The sequence below is a fragment of the Odontesthes bonariensis genome, chromosome 8, assembly GCF_027942865.1.
Source record: "Odontesthes bonariensis isolate fOdoBon6 chromosome 8, fOdoBon6.hap1, whole genome shotgun sequence".
In the NCBI taxonomy this organism is placed as follows: Eukaryota; Metazoa; Chordata; class Actinopteri; order Atheriniformes; family Atherinopsidae; genus Odontesthes; species Odontesthes bonariensis.
In genome coordinates, this window is record NC_134513.1 from 5258004 (window position 1) to 5275735 (window position 17732).

The 17732-nt window shown below is 49.8% G+C and overlaps 1 protein-coding gene across 1 annotated transcript; it reads right to left on the reverse strand.

Annotated features, from left to right (window-relative positions):
* Nucleotides 1-288: 288 nt before the first annotated feature.
* Nucleotides 289-16578, reverse strand: tmem168a (transmembrane protein 168a). The gene is made up of 6 exons (XM_075471400.1): nt 16520-16578; nt 14918-15878; nt 14544-14819; nt 11885-12027; nt 9123-9400; nt 289-1365 (listed from the first exon to the last, which is right to left on the reverse strand). Exons 2-6 carry the CDS (start codon nt 15749-15751, stop codon nt 815-817), a joined length of 2082 nt encoding a protein of 693 aa, XP_075327515.1. The 5' UTR covers nt 15752-15878; nt 16520-16578; the 3' UTR covers nt 289-814.
* Nucleotides 16579-17732: the final 1154 nt, after the last annotated feature.

Genomic DNA, 17732 nt, shown 5'->3' on the forward strand with positions numbered 1-17732 from the left:
GGTGCCTAGAACACATCCGTGGGTCCGAGGAGAAAGTGGAGTGAGCAGATCCCCTCGGAGAGAACGTGTCACGTATCGTTTTATGACCCATTCTCATCTCCATGCAGCTCATAATCCTAATATTTGCCAAGAAACGTTCGCCTTTCCACGGAGTAGAATCTGTATTTACCGAGTGTCCGTTAAGCCAGGGACGATAAGGCAACCGTCACTTTCTCCTTCCTGTTCACATCCGTTTGAATCTAATCAAACTCACGCTGCCTCTTCGCATTTCTCGACTACATCAGACAGTTTGATTTGTTTCAGTTTATTACACAAGTTTTGTTCTGACGTTTTAAGACACATGTGGAATAAGGTGCCAGTATTACAGTTGAACCACTTTGGAAAGACACACCTTCAGACCCACAACAGTCATTTCATCCCAACTAAACAAATGAAGATAAGGGGGGGGGGTACGTATTGATAAATGATGATCCAAAACCCCACTTTAAGGCACTACGTTACAGATAATTATGGCACGCAATCATTTTCTTTTCGATTAAACAGGAAATAAAGGTCAGAAGCATAAGAAAACTATTTAAAAATATACACGTAACCAACTGATCCCAAGTGTAAACTTTTGGTCTTTATCTTCTTCTTGTGTGAAGACATCAGAAGTTAAATCCGATGTAAAAATAAAAGTATTCAAATGGTTTGAAGTTTCAACGTTTTGATGCATATCTTCTGGTTGGTGCATTCAGTATAACAGGTGCAGAAGTACAGTCTTTCTTCTCAAACACAAACACTTCATATCCAGCTAAATCGAGCCGGATGCCATCTATGAGTGCACCAGTTTGATGCCCTGCCCAGTGTCCAGTACGGCCGGGGGGAACCAGGCCAGTTTGCACCTCCTGAAGCAGCGCAAACACACGCTACAGAACCAGAACAGGTTGAGGCCGCAGCACCAGTTGGACAGGTGCACCAGGGGATACGTAGCCTTGGGAAAGTGGGTCTTCCAGTGCTTGGCGACGTCGCTCCCGGTGGGAAGGTGAAGCGTGTAGTCGCTCCAGCGTTTGGACACGGCGTACATCGCCGTCACGGCCCTCCCCTTTTCGGACCACTGGGTGTCACTGGCCGGGTTGCAGTTGAACTCCACCCATTCCGACGTGAAGTCACCAAGGAAGGGGACGTCTCCGCCTTCTGGGTCCATCCTGGAGGCCGCCAGCTCGGCTCCCTGCACCGCCACATAGACTCCCTCCACCCGGCGCACCTCCTTGACCCAAGGGAGGGAGTTCTCCGTGTCCAGGACCACGATCAGGCGGGAACAGTGGCCGGCGTGCTTCTCCTTCCACATGTCCAGCAACTGGGCCAGGGTGAGACTCTCGCCTCCTGCAGGAATGGGATAAAAGGAGTCATAAACCCAAGTAAAGGAAGTCAATATAACACCTCCACTTTGCCAAGGACGCCTAAACATCTACCGGCAGAGTGAAGGCAACTCCACCCTTCAGGATGGTGACTCAGGGACGTGATTATCTTTTCAGCGGGGATCTTTCCCTCGGTGTTTGCAGCCGCACGTAGTGATAATACGTGAAGTAATCTGTGAACAGAGGAGCAGGAGCTGACACGGCGTTAACCTCGTGGATGCAGTCACTTTCACAGAATCCTCACCGTCGGAATCGCAACTTTGAACGGAGTCGATTGAGGCAATTTGAACTCTTACGTCTGGTTTGTCTGATCTGTGCGAGCCAGCCCGACTGACTGGGACTGGAAATGATGAAAGGGATAGAAATCAGACTCATTCTGGCTGCAAACTGTTATCTTCCTGCTGCAGACTCAATCAACACTTGTTGTTTTTTTTGTTTTTTTAAACTCTAGTTCAAGTCTTGGGGAATTATTTATTGTCTGAACGAGATAACTTTGAAGAGATGAAGCTTGTGATGCATTTAAAAATATCAAAAGTCACTTTTTGATGTTTAAAACATACAAAAATATATATTAGTCCGACCATGCATAATCCCAATAATGAATAAAATGCTGGGATCTGATGACTCGCAGGCCTTTTCCATGTCATACTCCAACCATTCAGTGACCTTTGATGTATTATGAAGGGGACCACTTCCTTCGGGACAGAAATATTTTATCCTAACTTTTTATCCATTTGCAGAGACACCCGAATGCTTCCCAGCACTTACTCTGCGTCACATTTTTCCCTTTGCCACCTCTTTTAATTTTAAGGTTTCCAGCTGAACATTTCATCACTCGGAAGTTGCTTTGTTTCAACTGAAGAGTATAAAGTGGTTTTTAGTTTGTGAAAGACTTTTTATTCATAGTGGGGTTTTTTCACCTGCATTTTGTCAAAATTACCTTTAAGATCAGGCTGAAAACGAAAGTTACGTATGTAACTACGGTTCTATGAATCCTGGATGACCGCCAGAGGCGGTGCTTTCAAGCACTGGATGATACATCTTGCGCATGCGCAGGTCGAGTGTTAATACCAACAACGTCACTCGTGACCCCCTGCTGACCCCGGAGAGCCTATATACTTCCGGCAACATCAGCAGGTCAGTCCTTACAGAATCTTCTCGCGAGTATACGAGGATTCTGAGTGACAGAACGCTCTGGCGGTCATCCAGGATTCATAGAACCGTAGTTACATACGTAACTTTCGTTCTATTTCATCCATACTGACCGCCAGAGGCGGTGCTTTCAAGCACTGGATGACTAATACCAGAAGAGTCACGAGGAATCCGGCACTTACTCACTTTATTGAGAGGAAGCAGCAGAGTCGGGCAGCAGGACCACAGCCAACGGGTTGGGAGTGGCAACATTCACCCGATAGAACCTGGAGAAGGTACTCGGTGACGCCCATGACGCTGCCTCACAGATGTCTTCCAGGGGAACGCCCCGTAGGGCTGCCCATGAGGTCGAGACAGCTCTGGTGGAGTGGCAGCTCACCCCAGCTGGCTGGGGGCGCCCACTTCCCTCATATGCCTGGGTGATGGCGTCCACCACCCAGTGAGACAGTCGCTGTTTAGAGAGCGCACAGCCTCTCCGAGGGCCACCGTAGCAGAGGAAGGGCTGGTCCGACTGCCTGATACCGGCAGTCGCGGCCACGTAGGCTCTCAGAGCCCGCACAGGGCACAGTAGGCGTAACCTGTCCTCCCCCTCCGGGGGAACAAACTGTGCCAGGTGGATAGGTCTGTTAGATGAAGACAGCACCTTCGGGAGAAAAGCGGGGTTCGGCCATAGAGAAACCCCTGAGCCATCCGAGTTCCACCTCATGCAGGAGTCGCTCACCGACAGAGCATGCAGCTCCCCGACGCGCTTCGCTGACGCGATAGCGAGTAGAAAGGCGGTCTTAGCGGAGACCCACCTCAGCCCTGCCTGAGCAAGGGGTTCAAAGGGAGGCGCGCACAGGGCGCCGAGCACCAGGTGCAGATCCCATGGCGGGGTGCGCCGCACTCGTGGGGGGCGCAGCCGCCGCGCACCTTTCAGGAAAAGGGACACCAACCTGTGGCTTCCCACCGTGCCGTTATCCACTCGAGCATGCCGAGAGGAAATGGCCGCCACATACACCCTCAGGGTAGCGGGGGACCGGCCGTCATCCAGGAGTGACTGGAGGAACTCCAGAATCCTAGGGACAGGACAGTGCACAGGGTCCTCACCCCTGTCCAAGCACCATGTAGTGAACAGCCGCCACCTCTGTTCATAAAGCGCCCGGGTAGAAGGCGCCCTCGCGTTTAGGATGGTATGGCATACCTCGCCAGAGCACTCAGTCAGCATCGGGTCGGGCCCTGCAGTGGCCAGACCCACAGCTGCAGGCGGGACGGGTCGGGATGCCAGATCCGACCCTGCCACTGAGACAGGAGATCCCTCCTGTCGGGGAGGCGCCATGGGGAACCCCTGCAGAGCCTGTGCAGCAGTGGAAACCACGTCCTCCCTGGCCAAAGGGGGGCTACCAACAGCAGCCTGTGGCCCTGCTGGAGGACCCTCTGTAGCGTAGGGACTATCAGAGGGATCGGCGGGAAAGCATAGAGGAGAACCTCTGGCCAGTCGTGGCCCAGAGCATCCTGTCCCAGGGGACTGCTCTCCTCTGTCAGGGAGAACCAGAGGGGGCAATGGGTCGACTCTTCTGAGGCAAAGAGGTCCACATTTGCTCTGCCGAAGGTGGCCCAGATATTGAGCACCACCTCCGGATGGAGCTGCCAATCCCCCGGCGGAGGCTTGCCACGGGAGAGCAAGTCCGCCGTCTGGTTGCGCTCCCCGGGCAAATACATTGCCTTTAGGCTGGCTAAGCGTGGTGCTGCCCACAGCAGGAGGTCCCGGGATGCCTGCAGTAGCAGTGCAGACCTGGTGCCACCTTGGTGGTTTATGTGGGAGACGGCCGAAACATTGTCCGACCGTACGAGTACATGTCGGCCCCTCAAGAAAGGGAGGAAAGCCTGCAACGCTCTGTGTACAGCCCGCAGCTCTAGTGCGTTGATGTGCTGTGAGCGGTCCCGCGCCGGCCACAGCCCCTGAGCCGTCCGGTTCTGCCACACGGCGCCCCACCCCGAGAGGGAGGCGTCCGTCGTGACTGCCTCGCGATGGGATGCAATGGAGCCCATGGGCATGCCCTGGAGGAGAAACGAACGCTTCCTCCACGGGGCCAGAGCAAGAAGGCAACGGTGGGACACCGCAAGCCTCCTGTGCCGGTGTCTCCTGGCGTCCAGGTGAAAGCTGTGCAACCACCTCTGGAGGGGACGCAGCGACAGCAATCCTAAGGGGACCACAGCAGCCGCAGCTGTCAGTTTCCCCAGGACGCGTAAGAACTCCACATAGTGGAACCGCCTGCCTTCCCGAAACGGGAGGAGGTGGCGGAGGATGTCGTTCACCCGCCGTGGCGACGGGCAGGCCATCATGGTGACCGCATCGAGGGTCACCCCAAGAAAAACTGTGCTCTGTGATGGGACCAGGCCACTCTTTGTAAAATTCACCCTGAGGCCCAAACGGGCCACATGGGAAAGAAGACACGTCGTGTCGAGGGCCACCTGAGACTGGGACGGCGCACAGACGAGCCAGTCGTCCAGATACGGCAAGATCTTCATGCCCCGCGACTGTAGGTGCGAGAGGGCTGCCGTCACACACCTGGTGAACACCCGTGGGGAGAGGGAGAGACCAAACGGGAGCACCCTGAACTGGAAATGACGCCCCTGAAAGGCGAATCGCAGAAACTGCCGATGGTGTGGCGCCACAGGAACGTGAAAGTAGGCATCCTCCAGGTCTATGGAGGTAAACCACTCCCCTCTGGAGACCGTACGCAGAACCTCTGCAGTGGTCAACATATGGAACCTCAAGACCTTCAGGAACCTGTTGAGGTTCCTGAGGTCGAGGATAGGTCGAAATCCGCCATCTTTCTTTGCTACCAGAAAGTAAGTCAAGTAGAACCCCCCGGGGTGCAACAGGGGGTCTACCGGTTCGATGGCACCCTTGCCCAGGAGGATGAACAGCCCCTGGGCGAGGGCTCGGGCTTTCGCCGGGTCGCGGATGACAGTCATCCTGACTCGGCCATGGGTCGGGGGCCGACGTCGGAACTGAAGTTTGTACCCGTGGGTCAAGGTGGAAAGAACCCACGGGTCCCTGGTGGAAGCAGCCCAGTAGCTGAGCTGCTGCTGGGAAAAAAGGCCGACGGTCGGCCCCGTGGCCTCTGCGTCGGGCCCCCCGACCTCTAGGGGCTCCAGGGGCACGACGGGCAGTACGTGAGACCCGAGGTTGCCCAGGGGGCAGTCGCTCAGGCGCCCGAAAGGACTGTGCCTGCCGCTGAGCAGGCTGTGGGCGTGAGTACTGGGGCCGAGGGAGGCCCCTGGCCCGTGAGTGGGTGCCGCGCTGCGAGGCAGCTGGACGGCCCCTAGGGTCGCCAGGCGGCGGAGCGCTTCTGTGAAGCTCAGACAGCTGCTGTCGGGTCTTCCCAGCTTGGACCGTGCGCTCGAGGGCTTCCAGAGCCGCGGAGCCAAACAGCTCCCCCGGTTCCACCGGAACACTGCGGAGGGTTCTTCTGCAGGCCTCAGAGAGAGGGGACTGCGCCAACCAAACCTGGCGGCGAGCCTGAACGAGAGTTGCCATTACCCGTCCCAACTCCCTAGACATCAGTGCAAAGGCCTGTAGAGAGGCGTCAGTAACACTGTGGACAGAAGAGTCCAGTTCGGTCTCCTGCAGGGATGATGACAGGGCGAGCAGCAGGTGGGACATGGAATTACCCATGCGAGCCATGCGTGCTGCCGCCTCATAGGCCTTCGACAGCAAATCATCCGTAACCCGGCACTGGGGGCGAGGACACCTCGCCTCCCGTCTCAGAGCCTCATCGGGTGACACGATCAGGGCGGCTATAGTGGGCTCAACCGCTGGCATGCGGTCCAGGCCGAACTTGGATGCGTCCTGCATGGCTGCCAGGGTCCGAGCATCAGCTGTCGGACGGGCAGGGGCCCTAGGGTCCCTCCAGAACGTCTGTGATTCCCTCAGATACTCTTCTGATGGAGGTACAGTTAGTTCAGCGGGGGTTGAGGAGCGCCTGAAAAAGGCACTGGCCGAAGCTGGCTGAGCCTGCGGCACGTCCAGCTGCAGCCTGGCTAGAGCCGTACGAATGGCGGCTCCCACAGAGCCTTCCTCACTGCCACCCGCAGAGCTACGGGCTGAAGAAAGGGAGCCCGCTGCAGAGGGACGGGAGGCTTCGTCTCCCAGGAGCACGTCCGAAGCGTAGTCCTGAAACATAGTAGCTGAAGCTGCTATGGAAAACGCATCCTCCTCCGGACCGAAGGAGGCCGTTGGAGGAACAAGGGCACCTGGTTGGGTTGCTCCAGCCCCAGGCTGGAGAGCCAGGAGGAGGGACTTCATGCTGTCAAGCTCCGCTGTCAGCTGATCCACTCTAGAAGTAAGCCTGGACCCCTTGGCCCTCTTCCCGGAGGTGGGGCCTGCAGTCTCAGCAGGCCGACGCCGTGGTCGGCTAGACCGAGACGGGGCCAGCCGCTGGTCAGGGGTCAACTGGGGAGACAAGGGAGGGCCCAACAGGCGCTCTACCTCGGCCAGCCTTGCAGCCCTGACAGCATGAGGCAAGATGCCACAATTCATGCAGGACTCGTCTGAGAGACCCTGCCTCAGATGTCCGAGGCCAAGGCACGAAGGACACAGATCATGGCCATCCTCAAGCTGTAGAGGAGCCATACAGGCCGAGCAGGAGTGGTTGTGATCCATGTCGGGACCACCTCTAGCTCTAATATATAAATATATATATATATATATATATATATATATACACACACACATATATTTGCCGATAGTACGTATGTACTAATTCTTATTTATATATTTCTTCTTTTTTTTTTTTTTTCAGAAGAAAATTCTTTACTTATAGATGAATGCTGGGAGCGGGAGCCGCAAACGGTGCCTTCACCGACAATCAACTATAGGCCACCTGTTCTGGGAGCGGGGGGCGCACACGCCGCCTTACACCAGGAGAGGGGCTATTGCTGTATTTAAACACTTATCTATAGGCGGATGCCGGGAGCGGGAGCCGCAAACGGTGCCTTCACCGACAACCACTATAGGCCGCCTGTGCTGGGAGCGGGGGGCGCACACGCCGCCTTACACCAGGAGAGGGGCTATTGCTGTATTTATACACCGTCTATAGGTGGATGCCGGGAGCGGGAGCCGCAAACGGTGCCTTCGCCGACAACCACTATAGGCCGCCTGTGCTGGGAGCTGGGGGCGCACACGCCGCCTTACACCAGGAGAGGGGCTAGTGCAAGTTCTATTAGCTATAGGTGGATGCCGGGAGCGGGAGCCGCAAATGGAGCCTTCACCGACAACCACTATAGGCCACCTGTGCTGGGAGCGGGGGGCGCAAACGCCGCCTTACACCAGGAGAGGGGCAGAACAATAGCAGCAACAAAATCAAAGAACCGGCACAACCGAGTTGGCCGCTTAACATAAGTAGGTTACAGATGCCGGGAGAGGGCTAGCAATGTAGCTTCACCGACAATGCAACTATAAACAGACTGTTACTCACGTGCAGCGCACAGCACCGGGAGAAGGAGCGAGCATGCTACCTAGACCGGCGCTTGTAACAGCTGGTCAGTAAACTTCATCAGCCGAGGGAAAAAAAGGTTACATACCTCTCGGCAGTTCGCCGCGGTCTCTGAAGGGCGAGCAGCTCGCAGCCTCGACGGGACGTCGCGAGACCACCAGCAGCGAACGATGAAGTAGAATTGGTTTTAGAATTCGTCTCATATGCAGACGCAGTACTTACCTTGCGCAGCGAGAAGATGAAAAAGGACTGACCTGCTGATGTTGCCGGACGTATATAGGCTCTCCGGGGTCAGCAGGGGGTCACGAGTGACGTTGTTGGTATTAACACTCGACCTGCGCATGCGCAAGATGTATCATCCAGTGCTTGAAAGCACCGCCTCTGGCGGTCAGTAAGGATGAAATAGAACTTTCCTTTCTGATAAAGCTTAGAGTTAGGGATGCCTCAGGTGACCCTGAAACATCCCGTAGTTAAGCTGCTATAGGCCCAGACTGCTGGGGGAGCTCCCATGATGCACCTCTTTTAGATTTTAAAAGCCTGCTGATGGTTTACAAATCCCAGAACGGTTTAGGCCCAAAATACATCTGTGATATGTTCAGAGAATATAAACCCAGCAGAGCTCTTAGATCTAAGGACTCAGGTCAGCTGGTCCAGTCCAGAGTCCAGACTAAACGGGGAGAAGAAGCATTTAGCTGTTATGCTGCAAACAAGTGGAACAAACTGCCAGTGGAGATTAAACTTTCACCAAATGGAGACATTTTTAAATCCAGGTTAAAAACATTTCTTTTCTCATGTGTCTATGCATGAAATCTGCACGATATCTTTGAACATCTATCTTTGAGCTTGTTTTTAAATTCATTTAAATTATTTTATTTGTTTCTCTTTATATTCTTTTATGTATTTTTAATGCTTCTTACACTCCCTGCTGCAATGCTTTTATTTTATGTGAAGCACTTTGAATTGTTTTGTACAATGAAAAGTTTTCATGCAATCTGTTGGCTTCCTTCGCTTGGCAACTTTTTGAAATAAAATTGTACGAATTGGACTAATTTGGAACATAATGCATTTGACTGTGTGTGGATCTCACCAGCCAGCGCCCAGGCCCCAGAGGCTTTGTGAGTGTGTCCGCTGTAGAAAATCAGATAGGTGTCGTGACGCGGCCCGTCTGCCGCCCGGAGCTCCAGAAAGTTGCGCAGCTTGTTCTGCACGGCCTCCAGGGTGACGCCACTGGTGGAGTAGTCGCAGCCGAAGGTCTGGATCATGTGGTGGGAGAAGAGGCGCTGCATGTTGTTCAGCATACCGGTGGAGCGCAGGTTCAGCTCCTGCACGTGCTCAGGTGGAAGGAGAGTGGGCTGGCCACCGGCACTGTGCAGAAAAACGAAAAAAAAAGATGATAAGCTGTGAGAAAAACTCGGTTGTTTATCTTCTTTATCTACTCAAAAGAAGTCTTAAGTAAGGCAGCTTGTCAGAAGCGGGGATGGAAGGGAGACGAGGGACACAACATACAGGAAATGAATGACTTTGAGTTTTTTTTCTTTAGTGAGAGGATGATAGATTGACACACCAGGGTGGAGGAGCTGTCTGCAATGCCGATGAGAGGGGAGACAGATAGGAGAGGTATAAGAGAAGCTGGCGAATAGGCGGTGGAGGAAGAAGAGTAGGATGGGGGGGGGGACATTACTGCTGTAGGAAATGACATTAGCCTCAGGGATAGGAAACGGAATAGGAAATCAAAGTAAGAAAATGGCAAAAAAAAAAGTGAGGGGAATGGAGTAGAGAATGACAGGAACCGAGGTCAAAGATAGTTGAGGACAAAGTGGTTTTATATAAGAATGCGTGGATGCATGTGGCAGGAAGCCCCGCTCAACAGTAACAAGCAGATGAGAAGAGATACACAGCAAGCCAAAGCTATCAGCTGCGGCCATATATTCTTTATCTCTGGGCTCAGTGGGACGGCAAAGTCATACTTCACACCCAAAGACATCTGCATACACCTGCCTTCATATTACACCATGTGCCGCCTTTATCACCCCCCACCGTTCCCTGATGAGGGTGGGGGAGAGTTTTTCTAATGTGGATGTCAGATGACTGATCTTATTTCCTCCATGAAGCACAGAGAAGAAGAAAAGCACTCTCTGATGTGCTGCTTTTATTTTTGATGTTGACACAATTCCTCTGAAGTCGGCTTTTCGTTTTCTAATCTTTTCTGGCCTCTTGGAGAACTTCCCAATTTCAAGCAACAACAACTAAATTCTACCAAATCCCACGATAAAGCCGTTAGACTCTCGGTCTTAAAACGACGCGGTGCAACCTGCGCATGACTCGGCGAGCGCAACGTTCACCTAAACCTGTTTAATCTTTGCAGATCTCACGGGGTCCGGAGGAGAGAAAGCTTGTGTTTGAGATTCTCAGCACATCGTCCCCCCTGTGACATCCTTTCTTTCATCCTTTTAAAAAAAAAAAATGTCTAGCAGTCCTTATTTTTCTCCAGAGCCGTCTCGGTGCTCCATCCCACCTCCCATTTCCTCCCATCTCTTCGCTCCCGTCTGTCCTTCCTCACTTTTATCGCCTCCTTCCCACATTGTTTACAGCCCCACTTCTCCCCTTGTGCTTTCCTTCATATCGTTTTGCCCTACCTGCTTTACCCCGCTCCCCTCTGACGTCCCTGAGGTGGTGTTGTCATTGTGAAAACATCATCTGCAGCCATCAAACAGCCGATTATACATTCCTGCATTCTCATCATGCTCTTGGCCCTCCCTATGGATCCTGCAGATAAAGCCATGCATACAGAGCCTCCACAGTTCCAATAAGACAAGGACTTGCATCCAAAATCACCTAGAGACTTAAACAAGGCTGGCATGCCTCCTGAATGCTAAATGCTACTATCAGCTGAGAGCTTCAACGTGAGGAGAATGGTCAGAAATGTAAAAATCGCTGAAAAATGTCTAAAAGAGGCCAGATTTGAAGAGAGCTGAGGTGCTCTTATATGTGGAAACACCACATACAGGAAGGCTTGATCATCTGAGAGCACACTGCTGGAGGAAGCAGCCGTTCTATCTCACTGCTCCAGCTGAGCAACTTTGTATGCAGAGGGAACACTGGAACGATCCCTCCAGGGCCCAAACATTAATGCATACTTATTAGCCTATTTTTTCAGTTGGGTTTGTGTTAAGTGAGGAGAGCGAAGATGTTTACCAACCCCCCCTGTGATGCCAAAAAAGGCTTCAACATCAGCCAAACGTAGTCCTGAGCATGCTCACATGTATTAATACTGATTAGCTGACGGAGATCAAGTGCAAATTTAAAGGAAGGTGACGATGCACCTCCAGGAGGATGAAAAAAAAGCTTTGGATTGTCCAAAGAAAACACCCAAACTGGCCAAACACACAGTTTCAAGGATAATTCTTATTCTCATTCTTAGTAAGCTGCATATTTTTGCAATTTAGACTGAGCAGGAAGCACTTTGTCCCCCATTTTCTCCTGACGTTTCACAGCCAAAGCTATTATAGAAAATAAAAACCATGATCATAAATAACATAACTAAGCTGCATCATATTTCTGTGTGACTGACTGCCTGAGTCATTTCCAAATGTTATTTCCTTTGTTCTCACATGGCTGCTGTATTTCTATTCAATTCATCGGAGATTCATGGAGTATTTTTGGCATCTTGACTTTTACTAGATAGCAAAAAGTGACATGAAATGAGGAGTAAAATATATCAAACGAGCTTGAACCAATGATGTCAGTCACACACGCACTGCTTATACCTCAGAGGCAAAGAAGTCCAAATGTGCGTCATCTAATAAAAAGTTAGGATTCGAAAACTTTCAGCACAGAAAACACCCGTACCTGCAGTAAGAGGTTGGTATGACCAATGCGTAGCCAACGCAGGTTCCCCCCAGGCAGCTGCCAAGCTCGTGGAACAAGCCGTGGGCCAGAGACTCCGAGGGCAGCACCACCAGCAGAGCGCTGAGGAAGAGACCATTGGAGGGCTGCAGAGATCCAAACAATCAGAGTCACTTTTATTCACCCCTCACAGCCCAACTTAATTCACGGTGACACTTGGTGAGACAGTTACACAGTATCGGGCTGACACTGCGCTATTATCTCAAGACAAAACATGACAGGATGTAACGAAACGGATAAACAAAAGCTGTGTTAGGCAGAGCAGCAGAAATAACATCCCAAATATCCAAAACGGTGTATGTGCCTGCATTCCTTTGTTTGATACTTACATGCAAACTGGCTAAATGTGTTTAAAAAAAGCACGAGTATGAAGGAATTCTTCCACCCGGGGATGTCCCCTAAAAGTGTGGAGTAACCTGACGGATCAGCTGATCTCAGTAGACACAACGGAAAACATCAAAAACAGATTTTCTGACAGCAGTGCAATAACACAAAGCGCCTCCCGGGCGACTATCGCATTACCCGCTGACCCACACATCTTAAGTGATTAAGTAAAGGAAGCATGCACACGAGAGGCGCCACGGAAAATCAATAAAGTCACTACAAAAACAAACAGGTCAAAGTCCTCGTTTAGCCCTACTGAAGCTGTTGCTAAACCCAAAATGCTTCCCTCTGTCCTGCTGTCACGGTTACATTATGTCAGATCTGTGGCGGTCTGCTAGTTCTCCTGATGAAAGCCAAACCATGCCAACTTTAAAAATGTACAGAACACATAGTTAGTTCTGGAGGTGATGCCAGCTTTAGCACTGAGGTGAAGTATTACCTTTCAAAGGAGCTGAATTCTCACAAGATTTAGAAATCACAACCATGAGAGAATCCATCTCACCAGGCTCCCAGCTATTTATCTGTGGCAAAAAGTCAAGTTTGGACCAATCTGCATCTTCTGCTGGCAGCTCCAGGCAGGTTTGACGACAGTCAGCAATGGCATCTACTACTCACTGACTGGCTTGGCTTGCGAGACCGAATTGATCTGATGGGTTTGAATTTGCTCCAGAGTGCTCAAGTGGCTGCGATTCTCATTTTCTAAGAGGTTCTTTACAAAACCGGATGCTTTTGTGTGGCAAACCAACATCAGAAAAGTCTGTCAAGATCAGCTGAACAGGACTGAGGTGATCGGCTTTATTGGTAAATGACCTCAAACTGTCACCATGGGGTGGTAATTTAATAAGTGCACTTAGGAGCAGTTATACTTTTGTGCAGACATTAGATTTTCAGATGGGAAAAGTCAGCTGGACGCATGCAAAACTGCATTGTTTTAAAAACACTATCCCAGAATGCAAGCTGATAACTGCTCTGTGAGCTTTTTAAGGATAAACTGAGTGGCGCACTCGCTGAGGAGAAGCTAGAACACGCCTTATATGTATTTACCAATATGTATTCCACTTAAATGCGCAATGCTTTATTCACCAGGAGCTAAGTAACGGCATTATAAAGGAGATAAATCTCAACGCGGCACGAGGGCAGCCTCTACAATATAATGCAATCCACTGGGCTGAGAAATGATTTGCAACAGTCGGTAGAAAGCTGTGTGAGAGCTGCTCATGAGCAGCTCTGCACTTAACAGTAATGCATTCAAAAGCTGACTTCTGAACAGGGGAGCCGCGCTGTGCAAGCTCACAAAAATCGATATTCTGCTATTTAATCAATCCATACTGTCAAATGTGATTCTGACGCCGGCTTTGAAAAAAAAAAAGAATGACAGAAATACTGCTTACACGATAAAAAAAGACTCTGAACGTATGAAGAGGCGAGTCTTCGACGTAAACTCCTCCCAGTACATTCGACAAAAAGCTGCGCACGCCACAATCTGTGGCCTGTAAAGATTTCTCCAAACTCTGAATTCCACAGAGGTCTGCATTTATCACGGATGGGACTGTACCGGCACGGCTCTTATGCTCTTATGTGACAACATTGCATTCATTGACAGCCAGTTAGAGTACCGTACATTTACTGCACTGGTAAATAAATAGCTTTTAAAGGACCAAAAACCTCATAGCTAGCTCCAACGGTCTCAGGCAAATTAGCAGCTGGAATCAACAATGTGCACATCTTAAATTAGGATTCAGGCCCACGGGACTCTTACAAGGTAAACGCCTAATAAGGCTAAATAAGTTATTGCTGCTCTTTATGCAGGGAGATGGGGATATTAAAGCGCTAATTAAATTTGTTTCACATGAGAGCAGAAGTGCCTCAGTTTGGGGAGCTGCCACTAACTGCACACAGTCACCAGCATCTCTCTGAAGAGTTTCTATCATCCGAGTGTGCGGTACATTTAAAGAGGGGTTGTCATGACAATGTCAATGTGCTACAGCAGCAAGAGGATCTGTTTGACTTTGACCCTCAGCGTGACTTACGAGGTGTTCCAGGTCTCTGTTGACATGCAGACTGCAGTCAAGAGATTTCGTAGCAATGTGACATGACAGTAACGGTGCTTTCAGTGCTGTGGGAAATGTGACACAGTTCACGGCAGACAATAGGCAACACAGATTCAAATTCTCCTCATTTAAGTTGCTCTGCAAATCTAAATATGTTGTGATTCTACCTGCCAGGACACAGCCGCCAGTATGACTGTAGACAGCAGGCAAAAGAAGAGCAGGCGTTCGGAAATGAGGCAGAAGTGTCGGATGCCGCGGGAAGCCATGACTTGGTCCAAACTCCGGCTACCTGATCGATGGGCCCGCCAGGCCTTCTGGCAGTCATTCAGCTTAGTGTGGAAGCCCCAAATTGTGATCAGCAAAATTATGTGGCAGATGGCCCAGAAAAGGCCAAACAGGCAGAATCCTGGGATGACGAGATACCACTGCTCCAAGTGGCCAAGCTGTGAACAACATGTGAAGAGTGTTACTTAACATATCCTGAAAAAATATCATCAATAAAAGAAATTACAGTGTAACTCAAACAGAATGATGTTTGTACGTTGAAGGCAGCGAGGACAAAGAAGGCCAGCTCAGTCAGACACAGAGGAAACAGGGACAGCCTCCTCCACACCTTCCCCAAAGACAGCACAGGCATCCAGCGCTCACAGGGTCCCAGTCCACTGAAGTACACATCTAACACAGGCTCACAGAGCAGCCTGCCCAGGTAGCAGCCTAAGGCATAAGGGTTGGCTGGGAGGTCTAAGGCCTGGAAAAACACGAGGGAGGTAATTAAGGCAAAACTGATCAGGTTGGGAAAAGCGAGGAGGGATTTCATCCTCAAGTCCACAATTAGAGCCCCCAGTCCCACGACCAAGCCTATTATTGCCATCGACTTTTGAAGAAGCATGGCAGTGCTGGCAATGCCAAATCCCAGAAGCTCCAGCCATTCAGCTGATTTTAGCAAGGTGGGTTTGTAATGGATGGAGCTGCAGATGCGCTCGGTCACGGCCCACACCGCTTTCATGACAACACTGGCTATGAGGAGATAGTTGGCGACCAGCTCTTTGACATTTGAAGCCAACACGGGGCTGTTGAGGAAGCAGAGGAGTCCAAGCAGAAAGCCAAACCACAGATGAAACAGACTGAGGCTGGCTTTCTCCATAGCAAAGTAGTAATGGAGGATGCTGGCAATTCCCAGGACGAAGAGGCCCAGGATGAAGATGACCAGGATCATGGGTTCACCTGTGACCTCCCAGCGTACGTACATCCCGACGCACACCGCCACCAGAAGGTTGATGCTGGACAAGTAACCCAGGCAACACACAGACGTAAACACGTCCACCTCCTTCGCTCCCTTGGCCGTCAGCCCCTCCTCCTCCTCTTCTCGATCCATGGCTGACTGGAAATCGACTTGTCAGGACACAGTGGAAGGCTCTGACATTCAGTGCACACCGCTCATCCTCTGTAGACTTGCAACTGGAGGACTATGCCTCTTGATGACCTTCTTCAAAAATCAGCCCCTGTGGAAAAATTCAAAAAGCATTGCTATTTGTCATGAAGTGCAATCTTATGAATCACGCTCTACATCTATGTCTTGATCCATTACTATGTCCCACCTAGAAAGGACGTGATTTGTTCTCATTCTGCAGAAGAAGAACACCCTCAGACCAACAAACAGCCAGTCATTAAGTAACTAAGTCCTCAACATCTTAAATAAATCCTCCAAGTCCTCTTTACCTAACGTTTGCGTATTACTTCGCTGCTGCTGTATGGCAAGTTTTACGTTTATCTACTGTTTCAGATCTCAAAATCGCCTTAGCTGTGAGGAACTTTAGCTACAAGTAAGTTACAACGTGACATGCTGGACTTATCACACGCTGACAAGCAGGAAAACGGTGAAAACCCACGAAACAACTAGTTTTGCTACTGTCTCCGAACACAGATAGTGCCTGCGGCCCTGATGTCAGTTTGTGGCGATGTGGCACTGAAGCCGAGAAGTTTTGGTGAGCTCATTATTCCTGAATGCTAACTGTTCGCTCGCGTTTTAAAGACTCTTAAATTGTCGAAAGAACGAACAGTACACACCGAACAATTGTTTAGGCGAGAAAAATCTAAAAACACAATTGTATTTAACATTTTTGTATCGTTAAATGTTGCTTACATGTTGTTTAGTTGTCATCAGCTGTACTTCCGGATTCAACATTACGGCACGTCGCTAGGGTCAAACACAGGGAGACTTTCGCTTTTCTAGCAGCCGTTCGCTCCGGCGAAAAATACGTATTTTGGCATAATTTTTTTTACTTTTGATGATCATAATTTCTGATCGCAGAAACATTTAGAGAATAAGTGGAAATATAAAAATAAAAGCATAATTCTCTAAGAAATTAGCTATGCAGGTAAAAAAAACAACAACTTTGCTCTGTAAAATATGCCAAAAGAAACATGTTCCACTAGTGAAATGAATGGCCTATTATGTCCATAATTATATTGCTTGTGGCTGATGTATTTATTTGACTCCTTGTACATGTGCTATAAAACCTTTCAGAGTCTCCAATCATGCAGCTGGCACCCCCAAATGTCTGTAAATATATGTAAACCAGGACAAACCCACTGGTTTCTAGGATAAAACGTATATTTACAGCAAAAATGAAGAGAAGCCAGTTTCCAGGTTTATTGAGGATTTTCTACTGATGCAATGTTATGTAGTGATCAGTGGAACATCACGATGCAGGCTTACTCAACACCCTGAGGGAATACTAAAGCAACCGAGCACATGCGTGTGCGCACATTTTTCATGCTGGTTTGAGGGAGTGTGTATGTGAGCGTGTTCTGCTTTGATCAGAAGTTGACAGAAGGCACAAATGGGAACAGAGACTGCTTAAGCCCCCTCAAAATACATACATAGCCCTATTTTCAAAGTATCTATGGCTGAGAATAAGATGCGAGCTGTGAAACAGGTATTTTCAAATTCCAACAGACCAGAAAAATTAGCTAAAATCCTTTTTGAAATTTGGATTATCACTAAATATTGACAACCATGCTGAAAGAACATGCAGTGATCAGCTGCAAAAAAGAAACCAAAGATAGATGCAGTGTGAAGGATTGGTCGTCTTTTTTTAAGCACAATATTGCGATAGGAATAATATATCCTTATTGGCACGACCAAAGACTGCTGACACTTTTACATTCACGTTGTCAATTTATAATGTAGCACCCATTTAAACATTGGTGCAGACAAAACACATCCAATGGCAGCAGACTGGAACCCTTTTTATTGAGAACTACAGTGCCTTTTTTTGAGCTTGTACCAGATGCTTCTTGGTTTTAAGGTTGCAAAGATCTACTGGGCGGGAAGGTATAGCATCCAAATATGC

Bases quoted from the DNA above. Each gene is read 5' to 3' on its own strand.
- tmem168a (XM_075471400.1), bottom strand. From the start codon at position 15,751: ATGGATCGAGAAGAGGAGGAGGAGGGGCTGACGGCCAAGGGAGCGAAG. The intron at 12,028-14,543 runs GTAGAATCACAA...GGATCTCTGCAG, and splicing joins TGGCGGCTGTGTCCTGGCAG to CCCTCCAATGGTCTCTTCCT. The intron at 1,366-9,122 runs GTGAGATCCACA...CCATTCCTGCAG, and splicing joins TGGGGCCTGGGCGCTGGCTG to GAGGCGAGAGTCTCACCCTG.